General features: G+C 42.4%; 2 protein-coding genes across 23 annotated transcripts in view; both read right to left on the bottom strand.

The window, feature by feature from the left end:
• Ubxn4 (UBX domain protein 4) overlaps positions 1 to 5368 on the bottom strand; it is a 32411-nt gene extending 27043 nt beyond the window's left edge. For 3 of the 4 annotated variants that reach the window (XM_087580703.1, XM_087580704.1, XM_087580705.1), the window contains exon 1: positions 4939 to 5194. In XM_087580703.1, coding sequence (XP_087436829.1) covers positions 4939 to 5020 — 82 coding nt within the window. In that variant the 5' untranslated portion in view covers positions 5021 to 5194. 4 annotated transcript variants of the gene reach the window in all.
• Positions 5369 to 11555: 6187 nt separating this feature from the next.
• The window catches only part of R3hdm1 (R3H domain containing 1), a 144859-nt gene continuing 128626 nt past the window's right edge, over positions 11556 to 27788 (bottom strand). For 13 of the 19 annotated variants that reach the window (XM_087580682.1, XM_087580686.1, XM_087580689.1 and 10 more), the window contains 6 exons: positions 27266 to 27369; positions 24532 to 24704; positions 17792 to 17936; positions 13923 to 14005; positions 13465 to 13549; positions 11562 to 12896 (listed from right to left, as the gene is read on the bottom strand). In XM_087580682.1, coding sequence (XP_087436808.1) covers positions 12535 to 12896; positions 13465 to 13549; positions 13923 to 14005; positions 17792 to 17936; positions 24532 to 24704; positions 27266 to 27369 — 952 coding nt within the window. In that variant the 3' untranslated portion in view covers positions 11562 to 12534. Of the gene's footprint in view, positions 12897 to 13464; positions 13550 to 13922; positions 14078 to 17791; positions 17937 to 24531; positions 24705 to 27265; positions 27370 to 27788 lie in introns of all 19 variants that reach the window. The other 6 variants (NM_001134867.2, NM_001443613.1, NM_001443614.1 and 3 more) reach the window with 3 other exon arrangements.

Raw genomic sequence — 27788 nt, 5'->3', positions numbered from 1 at the left:
TAGTTCTTTTGTTGTAGACATTGGGTTTATGTAGTAGATATAAATCAATATCTGTTCTCAGCATAGATTAAAATCTAATGGTGAAAACAAAAAACAAGCAAACAAAAAAAAGTAGACAACTTCCAATTTCTTAAAGAAGTAATTGCTATGAATGAGTGGGTTTGGGTTTGGGAAGAGTTATGAGAAGGCCTAAGTTTGATTTCTGGCATGTGAGCATACATACAAATAAATAAAATCCTTTTATTATGGTCAGAGAAGCCTCCTCTGAGATAGATCTTTTTCTTTTCCCTTTTTTAAAGTCAGGGTCTTTCTACATAGCCTTGGATGTCCCAACTTACTATGTAGACTAGGCTAGCCTTGATCTCCCAAGTGCTGGGATTAAAGGCATGCACCACCATATCGGTCTCTGAGGTGACATTTAAGGTAGAAAACAAAGAGAATTGAGTCACACCAAATACAGAAAAGTTCACCATGAAGAAAGAATACATGTGTAGGGAAAGGTCTGTGTGGCCAGAAAAATAATAAACAATGGTGAACATGAGACAAATGAAACTGAAAAGCTAAGGAGGGCTACCCACACCACAGCTTATCTGACAGAATGCACAATGGTGACATTTAGCTAGAAACCCTGGGGGAGAATAACAAATGAGGGCAACAAACATCTTTACCCTTGAGTTAATCCTAAGAAAGAGATTATGGCTTTTATGAAGTTGGTGCCTCTCATTTCCTCACCTATGCTGACTAGGTTAAGGCCCTGACATCACATTCCCACTGGCACTGTTTCTGTCACTCAGCCTTGTGATGGCAGGAGCAGCTGAACACAAGTCTCAGTGAGAAGCTTAATACAATTACCAGTTGCCACTGCCAGTATCTTTAGTGTCTTATTTTTAATCAAAATATCAACCACCTAAAGAAATCTCAATTACTCAGACCTCAAACGCTGTGGTCTATATTAAAAAAGAAGGCAGTCAACAGTATCAGACAAACAATTCTCGGCAAATACCACTGACCAGACAGACATCTTTGTTTCAGGTTCCTCTTCAGATTTTTCCTATGGTACAACTGACTTTACATCTTTCAGTTTAAACAGATACAACTGAAGATTCTTGTTAATTTGGCTGAAGTATCTCTAGTTTCTAATACAACTCTACAATTATATAATTTTTACTTATTAAACGAATTACTTCATAAAAACTATATTTAAAAAAGCCAGATGCAGTAGCCCATGCCTGAAGATACTTGGGAGGTCAAGGCCAGGACTACTGAGCCCAGGAGTTTGAGGACAACCTGGGTAATAACAAGACCTAGCCTCTAAAAAAGGAAAAGGAAACAGTTCATGAAATAAAAACATTTTTTCTGAAATAACTATTTTAAAAGCTATTTTACGTATGTATATATGTATCTCTTATGCATAGGAGGCCATAGAGGTCATCAGAAGAGGCATTAGACCCCCTAGATCTGGAGTGGTAGATGGTTGTGGGCTGCCTGGCATATGGGTGCAGAATTCAGGTCCTTTGCAAGAGCAGTAAATGCTCTTAACTTCTGAGGCATCTCTCTAGCCCTAATATATTGCATGTATGTGCACATGTTCATGTGTGTGTGCCTGTGTGTAAGCCTAGAACTCGCTTGCCCTGTAAAAGTTTTCATATTCAATTCATGGCCTTGAGTCAAAGTATAAGAGAATAGCTATGACTATTATACAATTTGAAATCTTGTGAACTTTTAAAATATCTTGAGGATTGTGTGTGTGTGTGTGTGTGTGTGTGTGTGTGTGTGTGTGTGTGTGAAAGAGAGAGAGAGAGAGAGAGAGAAGAGAGAGAGAGAGAGAGAGAGAGAGAGAGATTGAGAGATTTGGTGGGAGTGGGGGTGGGGTGTGACTTGATTATAAGGTTCTAAGGTGTGAACTCTGTAGATAGCAATGCCATGTCACATGTCAAAAGATTGGAGCTACCTACCTGTGAGGTGCTACCTGTTGATTGCTGCTGCTCTATGATCTCAGTGTCTATATATTCTTAGAGTAACACCCATCCTACTTTGTGTTAAGATGACCTAACTAAAACTCTAGAAAAGCTATCTGCATTTTGAAAGAGCGTAACAGACAGATTCCACCCCTAAGAGTAGTTCTGCAAATGTTCAATAGTTGTTGATATTATAAACATACATAATATCAACTCACCCCAGTAGGGTTATCTGAGGAATGTGTTTATGCATAAAGCTCTGAAAAGTGTAAGACTTCAATTACTTCTACAGTTTTCCAAAATCTGATAATCAAATATAGCATTTTAGACTAGGGATATAGTTCATTACTAGTGGGGTAGAGCAACTACCTATATAAATAAAGCCCCAGGTTTAGACCTACCCATAAAGGGGAAATTTTTTAGGAACTTTTAGTATTTTTTTAGGAATGTTTAGGTACCATCGATTGTATATTCTGTTAAAAACCATGATCATAAGTCTTATTTCTCTATTGACTTATTTTACCATATAACTTACAACTATTGTCTTCCTTATTCTTCCTCCTCCTCTTCTTTAAGGCAGGGTTTCTCTGTTCAGCCTTGGCTGTCTTGGAACCAGGTAGACCATACTGGTCTTGAACTCATAGAGATCTGTCTCTGCCCAGCAAGTGCTGGGATTAAAGGCAAGTACCACCACTGCCACAGATCTTCCCCTTTCTCTCTCTGTCTCTTTTGATTGACCACTTTTTTTTTTTCTTTTTTTTTCTTTTTTTTTCGGAGCTGGGGACCGAACCCAGGGCCTTGCGCTTCCTAGGTAAGCGCTCTACCACTGAGCTAAATCCCCAGCCCCCCACTTTTTTTTTTTTTTTTCTCTGTCTCTTTTGAGACAAGGTTTCTCTGTGTAGCCCTGGCTGTCTTGGAACTCCCTCTATAGATCCGGCTGGCCTCAAACTCAGAGATCCAACAGCCTCTGCCTCCCAAGTACTGGGATTAAAGGTGAGTGCCACTCCTGTTCAGCTTTTTTTTTTTTTCCTCCTTAAAAAACAAAAATGTCACCAGATATGGTAGCATACACCTAAAATTCAAGCACTTGAGAGGCTAAATTTGGGACCAGCATACACTACAAAGTAAAGGCCTACACACCTTTGATCCCAGTACTTGAGAGGCAGAAGAGGAGGCAGACTGATCTCTGAGTTCCAAGCCAGTCAAGGTTATACAGTCAAACCCTATAATCTCTCCCCCTCCAACACTGTTAGAATGTAAATGTTCACCTGTTGTGGTTGCACAAGTCTGTAATCACACTTGGGAGTGTCAAGTCATAGCTTGGGCTATAAGAAATTCTGTCTCAAAACAAAACAAAAACAAAACAACAACAACAAAAAAAACCCCAAACCAAAAACCAACCAAACAAAAGCAACATACACATCCCAAATTCTGGGAAACCAACCACAGATTTTGTGAGCCTGATCCAAGTTACTTTACAACTTTGGACCTAAGTTGCTCAAGTACAAAAACAGGGCAATAAAACTACTTTCCCCCCAGAACTATTGAAATTTTGTGTGGAACAGTTTAAAATGTTATAAACCGTGGCAAGAGAGATAGCTCAGTGGTTAAAAGCACTAGCTGCTCTTTCAGAGGACCTGAGTTCAATCTCCAAACCCATGCAGTAGCTCACAACCATACTAAAATCTCGTAAACTTCCACTGACCTCACACTAAAATGTCCTGTTCTTTGCATTTTCGTGTGTCTAATGTCCTTACTGGATTACAAGACTAATTTATTAATTTAAAGTATAACTCCAATATAACTTAAATAATTTACGCTCTCCTAATCAAGGCAAGCACCAAGCTGAAAATTTAGCACAACGAAACAGATATTTAAAATTTAAAGCTCAAATTCGTATTTCAGTCATTTTTCTTCAGAGATGGCCAAAGTTACAGAACTAGAATATGTGGGTCAATTATGAGTAAACTGTTACGAAACACGAGTGACTGGAGAAACACACTTCAAATTAACAGTTGCCACACACACTGGTCCATGTATCAAGAATATACAAAACTACAGAAAGAGATGGTTTACTGCAGATACACAAGACATCAGCAGTATAAGAGGAGACTATGGAACAAACTGATCTAGAGCAACATAGAGTAAGTGAGTTAGCACATGTCTGGAAAACCAGACTTTAGGTTAGAAGAGAGGAAGAATCAGGACTGAGTGTACTTTAAAAACTACGTTAAAAGTTAAAAAAAAAAAAAAAAGAAAAGTCAACTTGTAATAAAGCAATTCTTGCATGTTAGAGATTCCCTCCGAGCTCTGTAAGAGAGTACCCATCTGTGAGCTCAAGTTTATGTTTCAGGAACATTCTAAGACATCAGGTGGTTTCTTCGTGGCTTACCGATGACACAGCTTTCTTGACAGCTCACAACTTTCTAGACCCGATTGTCTGCCTAGTGGCCTGTCCCAACCACATCTGCACACCAAGAATTAAAAGGTCCGAGTTGCCAGGAGAGGGGATCCCAGAGGACCAAGGGGACACCAGGGTGCGGGTCTTGGGAAGGGGGTCTGCCTGTGACAACCCGACTGCCAAGGCCTGCGGGGCGCGTCTCCTCGCCGGATTCTGTGCTTGGGGATAGGGCCTGGACGAGCTTCTCACACAGATGCAGAGAGGTCACGCCGGAGTCCCAAACAGACCCCAGAGGCACCAAGCGGCCCTGGGCCTGCCCGCGGCCTGAAGAGGCTTGGCGTCTGGGTGGCCCTGCAGCGGAGCAAGCCTGGAGCCCTATAAAACCATACTGGTCGGGATAGGAGACGAGTGGGCCCGGAGCACACCCAGCGGACCCAAACAGACCGAGCGCCCGGGGGACAGGGTCTTATGCTGTCGGAGCCCAGCCCACCGTAGCTCCTCCTGCCTAGCTCCCTCGACGCTAACAGAATCAAGAAAAAGCCAGAAGCACTATCATTCTCAGGCCTTCTCCCCAGTCACCTGCCACGAACACCACGAAGACCGCGCCGCTCCTCTTAGCAGACGCGATGGCCGCCGGGATGGCGCCCTGGAACCACAGCATCGCTCCCCTCAGGCCCGGGCGCTCGCTCGGTGTGTCGTCGCCGCGGTCTCACAGCCGACCCCGCCCTCCTCGTTCTCTGGCCTCGTGGCCCCGGCAACCACCGGCTAGCCTAGCCCCTGGCCTGACGACCCAGCTGGCCCGTACGCCCGACAGCCGCCCCCTGGGGACGCGCACAGGAGCGCGCAAGGCAAGAATAGCACGCCCCTGTGTCACGTGACAACACTCCTCGTCAGGGGTCGCGCGCCCCCGTGCCTTGTCTCCTAGGTAAGTCCGTGTGTGCGCGCCCCCGCGAAGCCTCAGGTTCCGACTCCAGGAAGTGGAAGTATCAGGAAGGATGACTAACCGCTACGGCACGTTGACGTCGCCTGCAGTGAAGCTTCCTGGGAATTGTAGTCTTCCGAAGCTTGTTTGTTTCCTGTGGAAAGGTAAACTAGTTTCCAGGCACGACGAGAGTGGAAGTAATGAGCAGGCAGAAGTCACAAAGAAATAAACAAGCTTTACAGGGGTTGGACCGAAGCCTTTGGTTTTTATTTACTTTGACCCTGTGAAAAAGATGGGATTCAGGGGGGCGTGGTAACTCAGGCGTTTAATCCCAACAATCAGAAAGCAGAGGCCTGCCTATCTGTTTGAGCTGGAGGCCAGCTTGGTCTACAAGGTGAATTTCGAGGACAGTCAGGATTTGTACAGAGAGACCTTGAATAAACAAAACAAACAAAACCCCAAACAAAAGAAAAAGACTGGCTAGAGGCACAACAGTGATTTTTTTTCGAGTACCACATGGCCCCTGTACATGAAGGGAGGTAGTGGCAGAATGCTGGTTTGGGGGATATAACTGGCATTTACTAACTGAATCACACTGTAAAACCTCCAGCCACTATGCTATTGAAACAACTTATTTATTTTTAATTCTGTGAAGACAATCCTACTGCCTATGCCTCTCAAGTGCTGGGATTGGAGGTGTGTACTATCTTGGCTGGCTGCACTTAATTTGTATGAAAATCATGTAAAGAAAATAGTTCTGTTTTCTTGAGTGTGAGAGGTGTAAAGAAAGTTGTCTATATGGAGTAAATCAACTTGCGTATAGGTCAGTAAGAAAACAAATTAATATGTAAGCTTTACGGATGCACACGAAATCAAAATGGAAGTTAAAAACATTTGCACAAGTTCCTAGTGTTTGGTTTCTGACCTGGGGACAAGGGACTGAGGTGGGTATTTTACATACCAAAGCAGACCTGACCTAAGGTTCTCCCAACATCCCTCAGTCCCTACCTGGCATACCCTGTCCCCAACCTTGAACTTTCCAGTCCAGACATTTTGGTCTCTTCTCTCCTCTCCCCTCCTCTCCCTCCCTCCCCCCTCCTCCCCTCTCTTCTCTTGTTTCCCTATCCCCCTTTTCTCTCTTACTATCTCCCTCTGCTAACCCTTCCCTAACCACCCCCCTCTCCCCATGGCAACTTCCTTGGCTTTGGTCCTTGGGGCAGTGAACTCACCTACCCAAAGCAGATTCTGAAGAACCTGCCTTTAATATAATCTAATCTGGTTTAAATCGGCTCATTTCTCCTAGCTTCCTTAAGAACCATTTTTTTTTCCATGTGAAGTACTTTGACATCTCTCTTCTGCTTCGAAGGCAGATACAAGTGAATAATATAAACCAGCACTAGTGTCAGGAAGTGAGTGGAGCAATGACAAAGGGGTAAACCCATCCAGCGGGAAACAGCCACCCCAGTGCATGAGCACCCCCTATTTATTACTGGAACAACTCTGGGCACATTTCCTAAGCTCTCGGATGGGTCAGTTCCCTCACTAGTCAACTGGAGACATGAGATGAGGGAACCTGCCGTTCAAGCTGTGTAATCACACAGAAACCCTTTAAGTGTTCAGCAAGTCCTTGTTACTGAAGTGGCAATTAGGTGCTTTACAGATGTTAGCTATTGTTTCTGAATGCCTGCCTAAATCATGTTCAAGAAGATTATGCATGCCCATCTCAGAGCTCAAAGTTTTGCTGGATCATTTCTAAATTTAATCAGCATTTGTTGAGGTCTTAGTAAACAAAAGAAACAGACAACTTATCTCAAGGATTACATTCCTCTGACCAATAGTAAAGCATTAAGCAATAAATTGGGCAATTAATTGTGTAATTGCCACTATAGTAAATGGCATGGAAGAATTCCAGGATATTTTAATTTACACCAAGTCATTAATTATAGTTCACCAGAAATGGCCTCAGGTAGGGGTGAAAGGAACCACAGAAGTTGGCTTATTGAAGGAAGGTAGTATTTAAGTATGAACTGAGGGGCTCTGTGGAGAGAGATGCCAAGTTTAAAGGCACACATTGCTCTTACAGAGGACTTGAGTTCAATTCTGAGTACCTACAGTAGGTGGCTCACAACATCCTATAATTTCAGCTGCAAAAGATCTTACAATCTCCCGTGGCCTCAGTGGATAACCGCATGCATGTGCACATATTACACACACACTTAAAAAAAAAAATCACGGGGTTGGGATTTAGCTCAGTGGTAGAGCGCTTGCCTAGGAAGCGCAAGGCCCTGGGTTCGGTCCCCAGCTCCGAAAAAGAGAACCCCCCAAAAAAAAAATCACTTTTTTTTCCCCAGAGCTGAGGACTGAACCCAGGGCCCTGCGCTTGCTAGGCAAGCGCTCTACCACTGAGCTAAATCCCCAACCCCCCCAAAATCACCTTTTTTTTGAGTTAAATTAACTGTAAAATGCCAGTAGAAGAAGAATGAATGTCCTGGGAAGAGTTTGGTTTCTAGCCACCTATGGCAGGCAGTTCACACACCCCCCCCCCCCCACTATCTCTAGCCAGGCAGTCCAGCATCTTCTGACCTCTGTGGGTACTCACACACACAGGCACATGGAAATAAAACTAATCTTAAAAAACACACACAACCCCTTGGAGCTGGAATTATAGGTATTTCAGAGCTGTCTGGTGTGGGTGCTGGAAACCGAGTCCAGTCCTTTTGACAGAGAAGCAAACACTCACAATGGCTAAGCCCTCTCTAGCCCCCCTCCTCTCGGGAGAATTTCTAAGGATGGAATTACCAAGCTTGTGAGTGTGGAGGGTGGCTGGTAAGCATACTGAGGGTAAACAGACCACTCAGGAGCCTAGTGCCATTGTTCATATGAAACAAAGAGTGAAGGGACACTTTAGATTCCAGCTCTTTCCCACACTAAAAAGGGGTTAAGATGGTTCGCTGACTCCTCCAGCTCATTTATTTGCATTAAAAAATTTTTATTTATTTTTTATATGAGTACACTGTAGCTGTCTTCAGACGCACCAGAAGAGGGCATCAGATCCCATTACAGATGGTTGTGAGCCACCATGTGGTTGCTGGGAATTGAACTCAGGACCTCTGGAAGAGCGGTCAGTGCTCTTAAAAACTAATCTCTTCAGTCCCTTCATTTCTAAAAGCATCTTTTATGTCATGAATCTACATTTGACTTTCCCTCCATTTGTAGTCTGATCACCCAACATTTCCAACTCACGAGATAATGACTGTAAAGATAGAGGACCATACCCCAGGGTTCTAGGGTGACGCTGTCTGATAACACTTAGAATTCTGGTCCAGGAGCCAGCATGCCTGCCTGAGCACCAGAACACAAGTGACTGAAAAGTTGTCCGTTGACCTGTACAAGTTTATACCCACCTTAAATAATGAAAAATTTAAAGAAGTTCTGGGCTGGGGTGTTATATAGGGAGGAACCCCAACCTCTGTTACACATTCCACTTGAACCTCAAAATAATTCAAGCCAGGCATGGTGGTGCAAGCCTATAATCAGTTCTCAGAAGATAGGCATGGTAGTAGTGAAAGTTCTACATCAGTCTGCTCTACATGGAATCTCTTCCCAAGTAACTATAATGCGATGATAGTCCTGGACCAGAGGGATGGCTCATCAGTTAAAGGCACCTGGCACCATGCAGTTGAAGATAACCTTGAATTTCTGACCCTCTTGCCTTCATCTCCGAAGTGCTGGAATTAACGAGTATGTGCTATCTTGCCTGGCTTATGGAACGCTGTGCATGGAAGCCAGGTATTCAAGCATGCTGGGCAAGCTTCATCTCTACCAACTGAACGACACTGCTGGCAGCTCCCAGCATCACTACTCTTGGGCTACAGTCAATACTAGGAAATAATACAGAGCAATAATGAAAACAATACAGGGCCAGAGTGATGGCCCAATGGTTAAGAGCACTGACCGCTCTTCCAGAGGTCCTGAGTTCAATTCCCAGCAACTGCATGGTGGCTCACAACCATCTGTAATGGGGTCTGATGCCCTCTTCTGGTGTGTCTGAGGACAGCTAGAGTGTACTCATATACATACAATAACTAATTAAAAAAAAACCAGCAGCTCTGAGGTGACTTATAGGTGGGTAATATGATGGTGTGGGTACTATGCAAAGGGATTAGTGGGGATGATAGAGCAGAATAGCATGTTTCATCATAAATCATGTGTTTAGAATGATACTAACTTAAGAGACACAAATAGCTTTTTTTTTTTAAATTTCTTTATTTCATGTGAGTACAGTCACTGTCTTCTGAGTGTGAAGTCAGTAGTCAGGGAGGGTGGCAGGTTCCTTTAACTGATGAGTCATCTTGCTGGTTCAGAATTATCCTTTTATTATTTTTATTTGAGATAGTCTTATTTGTAGACCAGGTTGGTAAAGAACTTTTTTGATCACCATGCCTGACTCCTGAGAGCTGAGGCCTGAGCCACCTCACCTGGCTTGAGTTAATTTGACTCTCCGGTGAAATGTATACAGAGGTGAGCAGTTTCTAACAGTGCTCATCCTTTTGCCTTGTGACCCGACTTCAGTCTTCCTGAGGATGGCTGCTCTCAAGTCTATGGAGGCTCTACTTGGTGACAACACCTTTATCCCTTTTCTTCAAAAAGCATATGAGCAAGCCCTCCACCAGCGCCTTTTTAAAAATTTTACCATCATAATAGATTTGACCCAAGTCAGACCAGCAACCAATTTCAGGGTCTCACATAGACCAGGCTGTCTTCCAACTTGCCAAAGATAACCTTCAGACTCTTCTGCTTCTACCTTCCAATGCTGGGACTGTATGTGTGTACCACCACACCTGGTTCATGTGGTGCTTCGGATCAAACCCAGTGCTCTCCAAGCGTTAGACAAGCATTGTGCTAACTAAGCTACTTCTTTAACTAGAAGGACCTGTGTGTGTGTGTGTGTGTGTGTGTGTGTGTGTGTGTGAGAGAGAGAGAGAGAGTGTGTGTGTGTATGCGTGTGAGTGTGTGCGTGCGTGAGAGAAAGAGAGAGAGTGAGTGTGTGTAGAGGGGGTCAGAAGGCAACTTACAGGAGTCAGTTTTCTCCTTCCACCACATGGATCCTAGAACTGTAAGTCCTGCATCAACCTCCCAAGTGCTGTGATTATAGACATTCACGACCACCATGTGGTTTAAGGCTTATGTTAAACAACTAAATTTCTTAAGCAACAAGAGAACTGAAACTTACTTGATTAATAATTTTATCTACTTTCCCTTTTTCCTTTCCTAAAGAAGAACTACCTTGATCACTTTTCTGTTTTCTGACTCAGGTTTTTCTGTCGTTCCCTTATGCCCTTCCTATTTCCATGCCAGGAAAGAAAAAAATTAATCCAAAATGAATTGGTTTAGAAATATGCCAGAAACATGCACGATGCTGCTTGAGCTGATGGAGCAGTGGGGCACTGAAGTGCAGCTGCAGCCAGGCAGTGGTGGTGCATGCCTTTAATCTAAGCACTCAGGAGACAAAGGAAGGGGGACCTCTGAGTTTGAGGCCAGCATGGTCAGCCATGGCTACGTAGAGTGACACTATCTTGAAAAAAACCAAAACCAAAACCAAAACCCAAAGCAAACCAAGCAAGCAAGCAAACAAGCAAGCAAGCAAGCAGCTGCAGTGTTTTACTCTGGTGAAGACCGACGGGGTACCGATGGGTTGAATGTATGAGTAGAAGCCTTAGGTTTTCTTCCAGTGTCAGATCTCAAAGCTTCAAGAATCCCAGATACAGGGCCATGGTTGATTAGTGGGGTACTGGACCATGAAGACTGCTGAGGTGCTGGGGTCAGACAATTTTCACAAAGACCTGCTGCTGAGCCTCTGCTGAGGTCTGATGTTGACATTTTTCTGTTGCTGATGTGGAGAATTCAACTCAGCTGCTTTGTGGAATGTGCTGCCTTGACTTACATCAAGCCCACCAGACTAATAGGCTTTTAATCTGAGGTCTACTTCCTCTCCTCCCAGGCCACAAGTTCCTCCATATTAGGATCAGGAAAAACCGTCCCTTGGCCTGAAGGAGAGGTCAGATTCCATTTTGTTGTCAGCTATGACGCTATTTTTTCACTTACTACTTTGACACCATGGGAAAGCACACTGTGGTCACAGGAGAAGTCTGGGTGGTGGGATCTCTCCTACCTTTAGTGGATTTTAGGGATTGATGTGCAACACGTGCTTTCACCCAATGCACCACCTTACCAGTCCCTAGGATGTTTCTAATTAAAAAATAAAAAGACAAAGTAGGTCTACATTTGTAAACATTTATTCTCTTGAACTGAAAAAGGCTTGCATCAGCACATTGTACAGCCTTGCAAAATTACACAGAAATTGAAAATAAAGTTCCTTGTTCATAAGTGCAATGAATCTTTGATGTCCAGTAATCCGCTGCAAACAATGAAAACAAAATTTAAACCACTTAAGAAGTTTCAGCACTCGTCAAGTGCATTTCCTCAGGAGACAAAATTTCCAAAGAGGACAATGCTGACGAGCGGCATTTAGTTATTGGAAGGACACTTAAAAAAAAGTGGAATAATTTTCCTGCCTAGGATGATTCCTATTTCTTTTTAACCTAAGTGGTTTGATTAAGAGGCATTGAGAACATAATTTACCTTACACTTAACAGCCATACTACCTAAATGAAGAAGGAAGGACCCTGTTGGGGAGTTCTGGATTTCCTGGAAAGTTTTCTGTGTTTAGCAATTCAGTGGAGGAGTCATTGTTTATTTGTGGGTCTCCTTAGCACCCTCAGAGCCCCCCAGAGGATAGTTTTGACATGGTTTTGACTTGGTTATTCCACTCCTGCATTCTTTTTCTCCCAAAGTTTGAGTTGGTTCACACTGTGCTGGCTGCAAAAAGAAATACAGGCTGCAACTGGTTATAATCACTTTGAAGAATAATTTGCTGTACAATAGAGCTTTGGATCTGATACAAGAATTCAGAAATATAAAACAAAATAACTATAAAAGTTAGGAGGCATCTGAACAGCATTTCCTTAGAGAACGCTGCTAACTCTGTATCATTCCTGTGTGGATTCCTATAGTCACTGGGGTGAAATGGGTATCTCCCCCCTCCCTTCACTGGGTCCCTGGACTTTCTTCCAAAAGCTGTAATTCGGCCAAACATCCCAGGAGTCTCTATATTACATACGCTCCACTTAACAAGCCAATCAGATGGGAGAGGGCAGGGAATTCTAGAGTGGGGTCCAAAGGTAGCGGCTGGTTTACTGAGAACTTGCCCTTTCCAAAATGTGGAAGTCGTAGTGCTTCTTGCTCATTCTCAGCTTAAACTTGTTCACTGAATGGATCTGCTTCTTCAGTGCACTCTGTGCAGCTGAAATGGAGGGGAACGTGGCTAGGACAGTGTATGTAGAGGCCAGGTCACTGGGTTTAGAGCGCTCGGGGTTGACAGTGTTATCCCCACTACCACAGCAAAGAGGATGACGACGTAGCTGGGGCTGAGACTGGGGGTCCCGGAGCCATCGGATCTTGGCGCCAATTTTAAAGAGTTCCCCAAAAAGCTTCTCAGCTTCCATTCGAGTTATTCCGTCTGGTAGTTCTGTGATCTCCAAGACCTTGCCGACGACTAGCATAAAAGAGGTGAGAGAGTTAATGCCTATCACCAGAGAAGTTGGACCAAGTACTGCTGTCCCAGATGACAGGAAACAACATTCTGACATATAAACTCACATCTCCATTACTCTTTAAAATCATTCCAATTCAGCACTAAGTGCTAAGCTACTGGTCTCAGTCTTTACTCTGTGGACTAAGCAGTGGCTTTCTCTAGATCAGGTAGGTCATCTTGGGCAAAACTTTTCTGACTTTCCAATGTGAACTAAAGATAACAGCACCCACCCTTAGGACCCAAGGCTGCTTATTGGAATTGAAGTACAAAGACAAAACATACCACAGAAAGACAAGTCCTTCCTTGTTGCCCTTTACTGCTGATGTGAAGCCTTTCTCTGCCTGGTGCTCTCAGGCACATTTTTACTCTGTGACCCTCTCTATTGCTCCAAAGTTACCTGCCAAGGTCTTACTATATACACGCTCACACCACACCTAAGACCCTGAAGGTGGAGGCGGACTCTAGAAGAATGGAGCCCAGGTTTGCGGTGTGGTAGTATGGGTATTCAGACCTACATCTATGGGCATACCTGCTTCTCCTGCTCCAAGGTCTGTGGATGCAGCTTTCTTAGCTTGTCTACGTCCTCGGTTTCCATGCCTGCTGCCAGACTGACCCTAGAAAAGCCGAAGAGTTGCAAACTAAGTTGTAATATTTGAAGATATAGCACCTGAACAAGCTTTGGGTTTTGGATTTGGGCAGAAATTAAACCAGTGTCAGGCTGGATGCTGCTCTGTAACACTGGCACTCACTAGGGCATCCCTGCAGACCCTCTTGCATAAGCAAAGGTGTGGGGCCTGTGGCTACCTTCACTTTCTGGTATCAGTGACAAAGTACTACTCAGACACTGGCTGCCACCTTGTCCCTTGCTCCGCTGTGCTCGGGGCCAGTGCTAGCAAGCATTAGCTGCTGGCTCTAGCATCTCTGCTATCTTCAGGAAGAGTGAGGGTGTTTGGCAGCGAAGCCTGTGGAGCAGACTGCCTGTCATACCTGTTGATGTGGAATGTGTCCATGCAGAAGAGTAGGAGGGCTGTACTGCAGGGGCTGGCCAAGCAGCGGATACCTGGCATCTCCTGAAAGTCATTAAAAACACTTTTCATGGTTCCCTCTTCTTGGCTGTAATGTACTTACCAGAGTTTGTTAAACTGTTCAGAAAGAAGATAAACACAGGAAACATGTTTGGTGGGAAACAAACAAAGGTAATAGATGTTTTTAAAACTGTTATTTGTGTATCTGTATATGTGTGCATATAAAATAAATTGTGGGTGTGTGGGAACAGAGGACAACCTGGGGACATTGGTTTTTTTCCTTCTACCACGTGGGTTCTGGGAATCGAATTTAGAGACATAAGAATTGGTGTCAAGTTCCTTTAATTTCTGAGCCATCTAAGCCAAAGACCTGGCTGGCCTCAAACTCACAGAGATCTGCCTGCCTCAGCCTTTCTAGTGCTAGCATTAAAGGTGTGCACTACCACCACCTGGCTTACTTTTATTTTTTTCTTAAATGGAAAAAGTTCCTTAAATTCTTCAAAGGGTCAGTGTAAACGTCTGAAAGGTGAAGAACTGTCGGCAGGACTGTGAGAAGGGCTGATGGCAGGAACAGAGTGGGGAGGGCGGGTAACCTATACTGCATTCTTTTTTTTTTTTTTTGTTCTTTTTTTCGGAGCTGGGGACCGAACCCAGGGCCTTGCGCTTCCTAGACAAGCGCTCTACCACTGAGCTAAATCCCCAGCCCCCCTATACTGCATTCTTATGTAGTCTAAGCTCACAGAGATCTGACTGCCTTTGCCTCCTGAGAGTTGGGATTAAAGGCATGCACTACCAACGACCAAGTTAATGTTTTAGTTCTGTGTGTGCCTCTGTGCACAGGAGTGCAGGTGCCTGAGGGGCTGGAGGAGGGTGTTACACCCCTGAGATGGAGGAACAGGCGGTTACGAGCTGCTCAATATGAGTGCTGGGAACCAAAAAGTCCTCAACAAGAGGTCCTCTGAGTAGAGTTAGTAAAAAACAAAGTCCACCTACTTATTTACTATTTACTGCATGTGTGGACATGCACTTTTCATAAAACAAGTGTGAAGATCAGAGGACAATCTTCAGGAGTCAGCCCTTTCCTTCCGCCATGAGAGTCTGTCCTGGGAATCTAACTCAGGTTGTCAGGCTTGGCAGCAAGTCAAGTGTCCTTATAAATGAAGCCATTTTACCAGCCCCTCACTTAAGAGTTTTTAAAAAATAAATTTAATTATGTACATGTGTGTATGTGTGTGGGCATGTACACAGGAAAGCAGGTGTCCCGGGAGACAGGGGTGCTGGATTCCCTTGTAAGTAAAATGATGGGCACTTTTGAGCTGTTTGATTTGGGTGTTTGGAGCCATACTCAGATATTCTGCAAGAGCAGTCTGTGCTCTTCTTTTTTTCTTTTTTCTTTTTTCTTTTTTTTTTCGGAGCTGGGGGCTGAACCCAGGGCCTTCCGCTTGCAAGGCAAGCGCTCTACCACTGAGCTAAATCCCCAACCCCCAGTCTGTGCTCTTAATCATTAGCCATCTTTCCACTTAATTTTTAGCCATGTCCATGGATTATTTGTTTATATAGCTGGGTAGCAGGGGCCCATTCCTTTAATCCTAGCACTTGGGAGGCAGAGGCAGGCAGATCTCTGATTCAAGGTCAATCTGATCTACAGAATGAGATTCAGGATAGCCAGAGCTACACAGATAAACCCTGTCTTGAAATACAAAACAAACACACTAATAAATAAATGAATAAAAAAATAACAAAAAACAAAATTAGGGGCTGGCAGGGCAGAAGAGATGGTTCAGAGGTAACGAGTCCTGGCTTTTCTTCCAGAGGACCTAGATTCAATTCTCAGCATCTACATCACAGCTCACAACTGTCTGTCAATCCAATCCAGGGAATCATAGTCTCAAACAGGCATACTTATGCAGGCAAAACAGCGAGGCATATGAAATAAAGAATAAAACAAAACAAAAACCCAACAAAACAAATAAATAAGAAACAGGAGCTAGAAAGATAACTCAGCAGTTAACAGAACTGGCTGCTTTTCCAGAGGGTCTGGGTTCAATTCCCAGCACCACATGGTGGCTCACACTGATCTGTAACTCCAGTTCTAAGGGATCTGACCTTCCGGCCTTCATAGTCACCACGGACCCATGTGGTACACAGATATACATGTAGGCAAAAGACCCATATAAATGAAATAGTATTAAATATATAAATAAATATAAGTATTAAATACATATAGAAATTTTCAAAGTAGATACATTAAGTTCACACCCACACTCATATAATAATAATAATAGTAACAACAACAATAATGAATAAGGTATTTCCATTTTATAAAGGGGGAAATATAAGTCATCCCGGTAATTCTATCGCTTCTGATGTTTTGGTGTGTATATGTTAAGTCTTTGTTATATTATACAAGTGTGCTCATTTTTGCTGTGTGTATACTCTACCACTCTTTTAAACAGTGAGATTGACTTGTTATACGATAAAAATGGATATTTGAAGGGTCGTGTTCGATGAATTTAGACAGTAGTATGTCTATGTAACAATGACTACAAAAAGGGCAAAGGGTATTTGCATTCTTCAGATTATCCTCTACATCTCATTTCTAGCACTTTCTGACTTCTAATTTGGATTTACAGATTGGATGAACTTGCTGTAGGCAAATTTCACATAATTAGAATCTTATAGCACACTTTCTTATGTGGCTGGATTTCTGTTTAAAACAATAAATTAGATTTATATATATAGCTTGCTTTGTTCACTTATTACTATGTACTCCACAGGACACATGGTATATATAAATAAAATACATTCCAGGCGATAGATATATAATTTAATCAAGTCCCATTTGAGCTGAGGTTTCTGTAAATGTTCTTGGTTAGGTCTGTGAATACAATTCATTCTCCTTCAGCTAGGAGTGGAGTGGCTAGGCTATGTGGCAAGAGATTAACAAGAAACCTCTTCTACTTTCTCCAAAGTGCCTTTATTCTTTTATATTCTTACCACCAAGGTCTATTTAGTTGCTTCTCTGGATCTTCAACTTCTGGTGTTGACAATATTATTGGTCATAGTTATTTTAGTGGGAATAAAATAGCAACTAATTTTTGTTCTCTGCTTTTTAAAAAGATTCATTTCTTTACCAAACACTGTCTTCAGACACACCAGAAGAGGGAATTAAATCCTGTTACAGATGGTTGTGAGCCACCACGTACTTGCTGTGAATTGAACTCAGGACCTTTGGAAGAGCAGTCAGTGCTTTTAACCACTGAGCCATCTCTCCAGCCCTCATTCTTGTTTTAATATAACATTTCTACAATATAAAACATTTCTGGCAATTGACTATATTAAATCAAGGGCTTTATGGAAATCTTAATATTAACTTGTTTTACAAAGTCATACTGTGAATATCTCCCCATTTAATAATTTTTCATTTATAAAAAAAATTGCAAGCACATGTTTGTTTGAATCTGCTATGACTGCATGCACTTCTTTATTCATAGAGCAGGGCACAATAAACTTTGCATAAATGCTCACTGAATCAATCTCTTAATAAATAACACATATAAGTCACTGTGTACTGTTACAATGAAGGAAGGAGTTAAAGCCATTACTATATTGCTAATGAGGCATCAGCACCAAGCCTGACAACATGCGTTTATCCCCAGAGCTAACATGGTGGAAGGAGAAAACCAATTCCAGGAAGTTGTCCTCTGACTTTCACATGGATGCACACACAAACGAAATAAATAACTGAGCAGGTGAACAGAGAAGAGGGACGGGTGCCATAGACACGGTTTACAGCTCTCTGACGCTATGACCAGTTTCACGAACACTTACCCTGCCCAGGAACAAAAGGTCTAGCGAACTGGGACACGATGGAAAGCGGCGGCCCGGAGGGACGGGTGGTCTTTAGAGCGGACAGCTGCGCTGGTGCTGGTGACTGCACAGGAGAAAGGATGGGGCTGCTGAGCTGCGGGCTGTGCTGCAATCACAGTAGAGGGGAAATGAGGTCACACTTGGGGCAGGCTGTTGGAAAACTTACATTTGGAAAAAAATCTATTCACTGAATTATAAAATTATTCACTGAATTATAAGTTGATACTTGTTAAAGAGTTAAAGTCATTATGAATAACGAATACGTACTCACACATCATTACTACTACAAAAATGAGAACAGACTATAATTTTTTGAAACCTGCTTTGTAACCTGGCAAAAATGTCACTGCTTTTTCAAGAATAATACACATACTATCCCTCTCCCCCCCCTTTTTTTAAAACTAAACATTTTAGATTTAATTAAAAATAATTTCATCCTTTGAAAATAGTCACAATAATGACTGTTATACAAAGGATTCCCAAGTTTCCTAAATGGTGTTGTTTTGTCTTTTTGGCAGTCTTACTGTGTAGCCCTGTCTAGCCTCAAATTCACTATGTAGACCAGGCTGGCCTCAAACTCACTGGAGATTTTCCCAACTTTGCCTCTTTTTTTGTGCTGTTTCTAGGCACGTACCGCCACAATCAGGTTACATTTTCCTGACATTTATTTACTTTCTCTCTTCCTATATATAGTTACATGACTTCATGATATGAGAGTCTCTTGATAAATATGCCATTATAGCATTGGGGTATTATGTCAGCATTTAAGTGTACTTTAAATCACTACAATGGTGCTAGGTGATAGAAATTTTTCAGCTCCATTCATTATACATCTGTTTCTTTGGGGGGAATAAGACATTGAATCTAGGACCTCAGACACGCTAACCCAGGTCTCTCCTAGTGAACCACACCCACAGCTGACCATTATACCCCCGACCAGTGTTGGACACTGTTGACCGAAACGATGGTGTGCTACACAACATATGCATCCTATCATTTTTTTCTGAAAATAATTGGAGTGAGCAGCCCATGATACTCCTTTAGGAGAAATAAATTAGTGTCTATTTCCTAAAACCAATGACTTTTTCTGTTTCCCTATTTAATGTATGTGGGTGTTTGCCCCCCATAGATGTATAGTACTATGTGCATGTCAGGTGCCAATGGAGGTCAGAAGGGGACACTGTACCCCTTGGAACTAGAGTTACAGGCAGCTGTGAGCTGCCATGTGGGTGCTAGGAATCCGGTCCAGTCCCTCTGGAGAAGTAGCCAGTGCTCTTAACTGAAGAATCATCAAAACTTGAGACATCCATAGTAATACTATCATCCAAACTACAGAGTCCTTTCAGTTTTAACACACGTCTCAACCACTTTCTTTGTAGCAGAAGAGAGGCAGTAACATCCCTTATTTCTGGAATCCAGACTACAGTCAGTGCTGCCATGAGTCAGAGGCGCTGTGGTGTTCAGCACTATTATCCCGTACGACTTCTTTTCAGAACTCTGATGTCTTGAAGACCCAATTCTAAAGATCATTTTGACTTTTGTTTTTTTCCTCGAGGTGAGGGCCTCAGACCCAGGTTATCCTCCCTCAGCATCCTAAGATCTGAAATTACAGGCATGCATTACCACTGTGAATAGCTTGTTGCATCATTCTTTACTGGAAAAATTCCAAAAGTAGATTTGTGATTCAGGCTTTGTACCTTGTGTGTTTTGGAAAGCGGGAAAATGTCACCATCTGGCATTCCAGAAAGAGCTGGATCAATTTATACTACAACCCAGAAACTCTTAAGAGAACTTGTTAAGTAGATCTACCTGTAAACATTTTAAGTCATGTATCACCGAACTTCCCAATTTAAAACAGGAAGTACTATAAGATCAGGGTTTAGTTCAGTGCCAAAGTACACGCCCAAAATGCATGAGGCTCTGGACCCAATCCCCACAAAGACAGACGGACACCACACACACATACACACAACTGCAAGACATCAAATGAAATAAACACAGTTTCACTGTTTAATGGCCATTTATAGTTTGTTAGCACACCCAAACTGTTTTATTCAGCTATGATTTTATCACATATACTTAAAGTATATTTTCTCCTCCTCCTTCTTCTTAAAATGTATTTATTTGTTTTATGTATATGAATACACTGTCGCTGTCTTCAGACACTCCAGAAGAGGGCATCAGATCTCATTGCAGATGGTTGTGAGTCACCATGTGGTTGCTGGAAATTGAACTCAGGACCTCTGGAAGAGCAGTCAGTGCTCTTAACCTCTGAGCTCCAGTCCAAGAACCTCTTTCAAAACAAATAAAGGATATTATAAGAGAGAAAGACCAAGTTACATATAAAGGCAGGCCCATGAGAAGAGCCCCTGGTCTATAGAGGATACTAAAGAAATATTTCAGTCCTCAGAAGAGAAGATTAACATATCTGAGATGGCACAAGTAATAAATAATTTCACGAGAGTTGTTAATGAAAAGAAGTCTAAGAAGGTCCTCAAGGAGATGGTAAACCCATTGGGAGACCAACAGTGTCAACTAAGCTGGAACCCTGGGAACTCCCAGAGACTCAGTCACCAATCAAAAAGCATACATGGGCTGGTCTAAGGCCCTCAGCACACATACAGAGGGCTGCCTTGTCTGACAGTGGGAGAGGATGCACCTAATCCTACAGAGACTTGATACACCAAGGTGGGGAGAATTTGGGGGAAGGAACCCTCTCAGAGGCAAAGGTGAGGGGGATAGGGGAAGGAACTCTGCAAGAGGGACCAGGGAGTGGCAGCATTTGGGATGTAAGTGAATAAATAATAATAAAGAAATACCACCACAAAATAACAGGAGTCAATAAACACTGTCATCAGTGACTGTCATTATCTATTTGTCTTTATTCACTCATTCATTTATCCATTTTTTTTTTTTCGGAGCTGGGGATGCTCTACCACTGAGCTAAATCCCCAACCCCCATTTTGGTTTTTTTAAAGCAGGAATTCTCTGTGTAGCACTGGCTGTCTTGGAATTCTCTCTGTAGACTAGGCTAGCCTTCAACTCACAGGGATCTGCTGTCTCCTGCCCTCCTGAATGCTGGGATTAAAGGTGTGCATCACCACCTCACTAACTCTCAGTATCAATGATATCAATTCCCCAATAAGAAGAGTCTAACAGACTGGATTAGAAAACAGGACCCGCTTTTTTCTTTTTGCTGTCTCCAGAAACAATAGATACCATCTTAGGGTGAAGGGTGGAAATAAACAAGAGGGTAGAGCTATTTAATATCTGACAAAATAGACTTCAAATCATATCTAGCAGGCTAGAGCTTTCATAGTCACTAAAGGAAAAACCCACCAGAAGATCACAATTCTAAACATTTATGCACCAAACACAGGGGAACCTGATTTCATAAAGGAGACACTATTAGAGCCAAACCACAGACTGCTCTCAACACTGTGATATTGAGTGATTTAATACCTGACTCTCCTAATCGACAGGTCATCCAGACAAAAGCTAAACAAAACTCTCTAGTTAAATGATATCATAGATCACATGCATTTACAAATACTTCCATCCAAACACTAAAGATCATACGTTCTTTTCAGCAGCTACTGGAACTTTCTCCCGGAATGGCCACATATTGAAAGAAAGTCTCAACAAATTTAGGAAAATTGAAATAACATCCTGTGTTCTAATAGACTACCAAGGAATAATACAGCTGGGTATGAAAAGCAATAGAAACCGCAGAGCATACACAAACTCACAGAGACTAGACCCACTAGTGAACCCAAACTGGGTTAAAGAAGAAATCAAGAAGGCAATTAAAAATTTCAAGAACTGAATGAAAATAAAAACACAACATATCAAAATTTACAGGACATAATAAAAGCAGCTCCAAGAGAGAAATTTATAGCCCTCAGTGTCCAATAACAAGAAGGCTTGAAAGAGTGCATATTAAATACAAGTCTGAAGGGCTTGGAAAGAACAAGAACAGTGGCAAAAGAGTAATGGACTGCTCAAGAGCAGGCTCGGCCGGTAACAACACTACTGCTCTCACACAGGATCTGGGTTTGAATACAGCTAACAATCGTAATGAAAGAATGTGAGGAGATATACAGAAGGGAAGGGAAAGGGACATGGTACCAGAGTTGGAGAGAGAAAATTGAGAAAATGTTTAGGAAAACAAAGAAGAAAACCTGTAACACCAAAATTAGTGGTCAGTCCTACAGATGCAAATCTGCAGGCACTCCATACCATGGGGAAACAACAGAATATTGGAGAGGAGTCCTGGTGAGGACCCAGTATTGATGGTGTGGCAGAGGCAGAGGCCTGGAACCAGGCTCGCTGCAGTGAACAACTGCCAAGTAAAGAAGTGTGGACAAAAGGGTATACCATGCGACATACTGCCACATAGTACAGCTTCTATAATGAGATTTTTTTTTCCTCCTTTTTGGTGGGGGAGGTTACAAGGGCAGAGGGCAGGCAGGAAGGGATGAGTGGGCCTGGGGTGCGTGATATGAAATTCACAAAGAAGCAAAAAAAAAAAAAAAAAAGTTAAATAATCAAATAAAACATCAGACCCAGAACGGGTTGGAAAGATGGTTCAACAATTAAGAGCACTGATTGTCTAGAGGACGGGGTCTAAACACTTGTATGCACATAATGATTCACGCCCATCTGTAACTTAGCTTTCGGCCACCTGATACCCTCTTCTGGTTTCCAAGGACACCAGGCATGCAGGTGCATGGACATAAATACACATAAAATAAACAGTTAAAAAAGATAAAGATGGGGGTTGGGGATTTAGCTCAGTGGTAGAGTGTTTGCCTAGCAAGCGCAAGGCCCTGGGTTCGGTCCCCAGCTCCAAAAAAAGAAAAAAAAGAAAAAAAAAAAAGATAAAGATGTTTTATAAAAAGGATAATTTCTCTTCAATATCCTATTAGTACCATATAATTTGTTCTTTTTATACATGTATAAATAAGCCTCCAGGCCTAAAGTATTGATTAAATTTAGGTGTAAAAAAAAAAAAATTTTTTTTTTTTTTTTGAGACAAGGTCTCATTATTTACCTACTCCTGAGCTGGCCCGGAACTCTCTAGGTAGACAGGGCTGACCTTGAATTCAGACACCTGCCTGCCTCTGCCTGCAGGGTGCTAGGATTAAAGGTGTGGACCAGCACTTGGCTAGGTCTAATTTCTGTCTCTGTCTCTGATAAAAGCGCATGTTAGATGTATCCTTCCTTACATACCACATTAAAAGGTAAATGTTTGGTTGATCCATCTTTCCTTGTGACAACTGATAAGTACAGCTCATCTAGGTTCAAAGTCATATACCTAATCTGTTTACCCTCTTTAAAGTAACACTATTACCCATTACCCATCAACACTTTTACGTACTGTTTTAAGCATCTGCTAATTTTCACTTGTTTTTTGTTGATAGGGTCTCAACAATGACAAGCAGACACAGTAAGGCCAAGCTCACTATGTAGCAAAGGATGACTCTGCACTCCTGGACTTCCTGCTGCCAACTCCTAAGTAACTAACACCATGCCTGGTGTGCTGCTTCAAATAAGAATGCTCCTATAGGCTCACACTGGAATGTTGGATAGCTAGTTGGTGGAACTATTTGGAAAGGATTTGAAGGTGTGGCCTTGCTAGAGGAGACCTGTCACTGCAGGCAGGCAGGCTCTGAGGTTTCAAAAGCCCAAGCCATTCCCAGTTAGCTTTCTGTAAGCTCCAAGCTACCATTCCAGTGCCACGCCTGCCCACCACCATGTTTCCTATCATAATGATTATGGCCCCTAATCCTCTGCAACTTTGAGTCCCAATAACTAATTTATGAGTTGCCTTGGTCATGGTCTTTCTTCATGGCAAAAGAAAAGTAACAAAGACATCTGGTGCTTGGGCTGGAGAGATGGCTCAGCGGTTAAGAGCATCCGACTGCTCTTCCAGAGGTCCTGAGCTCAATTCCCAGGAACCACATGGTGGCTCACAACCATCTGTAATGGGATGTGACGCCCTCTTCTGGTGTGTCTTAAGACAATGACAGTGTACAATGTACTTACATAAAACAAACAAATAGGGGGTTGGGGATTTAGCTCAGTGGTAGAGCGCTTGCCTAGGAAGCGCAAGGCCCTGGGTTCGGTCCCCAGCTCCGAAAAAAAAAAAAAAATCTTAAAAAAAGAAAGAAAAAGACATCTGGTGCTCAACTCTTTTCCTTTGTCAAACTTAAATTCTTCTGCCTTAGCTTTCTGAATGCTGCACATTTAAAGTTATAAACTAGCATGACCAGCTCTCTTCTGATATGCTTTCGATCAAATTTATTTTGGATATAAATAAGTTGACGAATGAAAATGAGGCAGAGTCGTACTTGTGTAATCCCCAGTACTTAAGAGGCTAAAGGATAAAGAGTTTGAGGCCAGCCTAGGCTACAAAAGACCTCATTTTAAAAGTTGGAAAATAATATTTGAACTTTGATATAAATATCTGGAAGTAAACAATGTTAAAAATGTCTCTATTATTCTTAGATTTCAAATCCAATGTTAAATCATAGTATGTGATGAAAATGTTGTTTCTAAATGACAAACCAAGCTACAAGTAGTGGTTGTTGTTTTTATCTTAGGGAGGCAGAGGCAAGCAGATAAACATGATTTCCAGACCAGCCAGGGCTACACAGTGAGACCCAACTCAGAACCAGACAGGTAACAGTCTGTCTTACCTGGACAATACTGTCCATGTGGCTCACTTCCATACACTTCTGCCCTCTCTGATGGTCACAGTGGTACTTGTTTTGCTTCCACTGTGGGGGTGAGTGCGCTCGGGACGGTGCGTTGTTTGGTAGGTTGAGCTGCATCATCACCATTCCTCCACCAGGTGGCTGCTGTGGCAAAGCTGGAAATCCCGAGAATTAGTGCACTGACACCAGTCATCTCAACAACTAGCTGTTGTTTGGAACACTAGGAAAACAGCATTTGTCCCGTATTTCTGAATTAGTTTCTCAACTATGTATACACGTCAGATTTAAGTTCAAGAGACACCTGCTACATACAAGTGGTGTGTGTTTAAAAAGGCATTAAAACAAAACCTCTGGAGAAGGTTACAAACCTGGAATCTAAGCACTTAGGACACAGACGCTGAAGGATCATGCCTGAGTTAGCCTGGTCTACGTATCTATGTAATATGAACTTACTTCAAACAAAAGTCCAAAGCTTCAAGAAAACAACAACACACCGGGGGTTGGGGATTTAGCTCAGTGGTAGAGCGCTTGCCTAGCAAGTGCAAGGCCCTGGGTTCGGTCCCCAGCTCCGAAAAAAAAAAAAAATGAAAAAATGAAAACAACAACACACCAAGCAAAGAAACAACAAAACCTTAAAAAACCCAAAAAGCCAAAACAAAATAAAAAGCAGGAATCCTTTAGACCGAGCATCTTAAATGACCTTGTAGAGAACAGTGTGTGTGTGTGTGTGTGTGTGTGTGTGTGTGTGTGTGTGTGTGTATGCTCCCAACTTTTCCAAATAAAGACAAAGTTTGTGAAGGAAGGTTAATCATAGTGGTGCATACCTGTAATCCCTTCAATACAGATCTCTGAGAGTTTCAGAGTTTCAGGCCAGCATGGTCTATATGGAGAGTTCCAGGACAGCTAGGACTACATTGAGAGAGCCTTTCTCAAAAAGCAAACCAAGAACAAAAATACCAAAAATAGGAGGAAATGTTACTCATGTACAGGTTGATTAGAGAAAATATGGCCCAAGAGGGTCAGAGAGCCCAGTTTTAGTACTTGTGGGTGCCTGGCTCAAAATAAGACCCTGTCTGGCTTTGAATTCAGAGCTCTGCCTGCCTCTGCTTCCTAGGTACTATATTAAAAGTGTGCACCACCATACTTTGCATTAAAAAACAAAACCAAAAAAAAATATGTGTTACTAAATGGGTCAAGCCTGGACTGTCATGCTCAGGTGGCTGGTGCCTGTATCCACTGAGTCATATCCTAGGTCCCATTTTTCATGGTAAGTTTGTACTTTGCCTTACTTCTGGACTATTAAGCTGTGTGAGACAGGATCCATGCCCTTGTCTTCTAGATCCCTACGTAGAACCAGTCTGACTGAGAGGATGTCTCAAAGGTATCCTGAGCCTCAACTGGCTGGTTACTGTTACAGTTAGTCATTTACTGACAATCAGTTATTGTTTGTCAACACAACACCACAGGAAAATACAGTGCAAAGCTAAGGTTTGAATAAGCTCCTATAGAAGCAGAGAGCAGCATGAAAGGGTTTAAACATCTGGAGAAACATTTGACGAAGGGAGGATCTGGGGAACAGGCATTCCTAGGAGAGGGAAAGACAGTAAAACAAGTACTTCTGCTATGAAAAGTTTTAATAGTCAGCACTCAGGAGGCAGAGACAGGAGAGAGCCTTCAATTTGTGGCCAGCCTCAGGCAGACTGAGCTATAGGCTAATTTGGCTACAGAGACTCAGAACAAATAGGGGTAAAAAGAAAAAATTGTAATATGAAATAAGGTTCTGCATATTTGAGCACACATGTACTTGATAGTGGGAGAGGAAAAAAGGTAGTACATTGAGTTACCGATTTTTTTCTTTTTTAAATTAATTTGCATGCTGTGTGTATGGTATTGTCTGTGTGTATGGACCGTGCACATGCAGTACCTGAGGATGACAGAAGAGGGAAACAAAAGCCAGATGTTAGCTACTCTGTGGGTGCTAGGAACAGAACCAGGGTCCTCTGGAAGAACAGAGCTAGTCCTCTTAACTGACCAGAGAATGACATGAAGAAATTTCTGTTTCAGGACAGTAATTTTTAATAATTTTTGTGTTGGGGAAATAGATGAATCTGAGGAAAACATAAAATACTTAAGAGATTACTGCAAAGACATGAAAAGAACACTAAAATCAGCAGTTAGGGGAAGAAAGAAGCTTCTGGCTGTGAGGAAATAGGGACTTTATGAGTACCACAGGGAGTCATAGAAGAGTCGTGAGTCTGAGACCTCTGCACTGGTCACAATATTGAGGCTGTGGTAAGCTAAGTAAAATGGAGAGAAAAATATTGAGTCTGACATGCCTTTGAACTTTTGGGTGGAGATGTCCAGTAAACAACTGGCTACATCATTTTGTTACAGCAGAAGGAAGATACACTAGGTGTTAGCAAGAAGGCAGCAGTTGAGGTCTTAGGCCTATTTGATTGCCGAGAAAAACCTAGAGAATAATCAAGAGGGCTTAGGAAAGGTTCCCCAAGATTACTAACCCCATAGACAGGGGAGAATGAAGGCAGAAGAATGAACCTAGTATTAGAAAAGGAAGGAGTGAGCTGTGCATGACAACCTGACTCAACACAGGATGTGAGACCTTGGGGTGCATGTTACCACCCAGCCAGCTGAGAACCAGTTAGCTATCCTCAATGAATGACCCCTGAGCCCTGCATCAGCCTATGTCTAGGCTTACCTGCACACTGGTGGCCTTGGAGCTGTTGAGAGCTGCATGGTGATGTGGTTCGAGGAAACTGTACTTGTTCTGACCCAGGATGTTGTAAGTAACCGACTGCAGAGCTATAGGGAAAAACACCAAACACAGAAAAACAGCACAGTGAGATGCAGATGACCAAGTAATCTTTGAAATAAACATTTCTCCAAATTTATTTAGATGGGTATTATTTTTCAGATTGGTTGACAGAAGCAAACCTAATTTAACTATTCTCTGAATTGTAATCATTCAATAAAAACCACTTTATGTTCATAGCATTTGACTGAGACACTGAAAACATATCTCCTAATCCTATCGCTGAGAATTTTACAAATTATTCTAACATTTGTTTAGGAAAGGGAAATTATAATCTCACACGCACAAAAAAAAAATAGACTTAGAAGAAAATGTTATTTCTTAAAAAAACGTAGTAAGCCAGGCTGTGGTGGCACATGCCATTAACCCCAAAACTTGGGAGGTAGCAGCAGGCAGATCGAAGGCAGCC

This window comes from Rattus norvegicus, chromosome 13, assembly GCF_021556685.1.
Source record: "Rattus norvegicus strain SHRSP/BbbUtx chromosome 13, alternate assembly SHRSP_T2T, whole genome shotgun sequence".
Classification (NCBI taxonomy): Eukaryota; Metazoa; Chordata; class Mammalia; order Rodentia; family Muridae; genus Rattus; species Rattus norvegicus.
The sequence above is the reverse complement of the archived record's forward strand: the minus strand, read 5'-3'. Positions and strand labels throughout refer to the sequence as shown.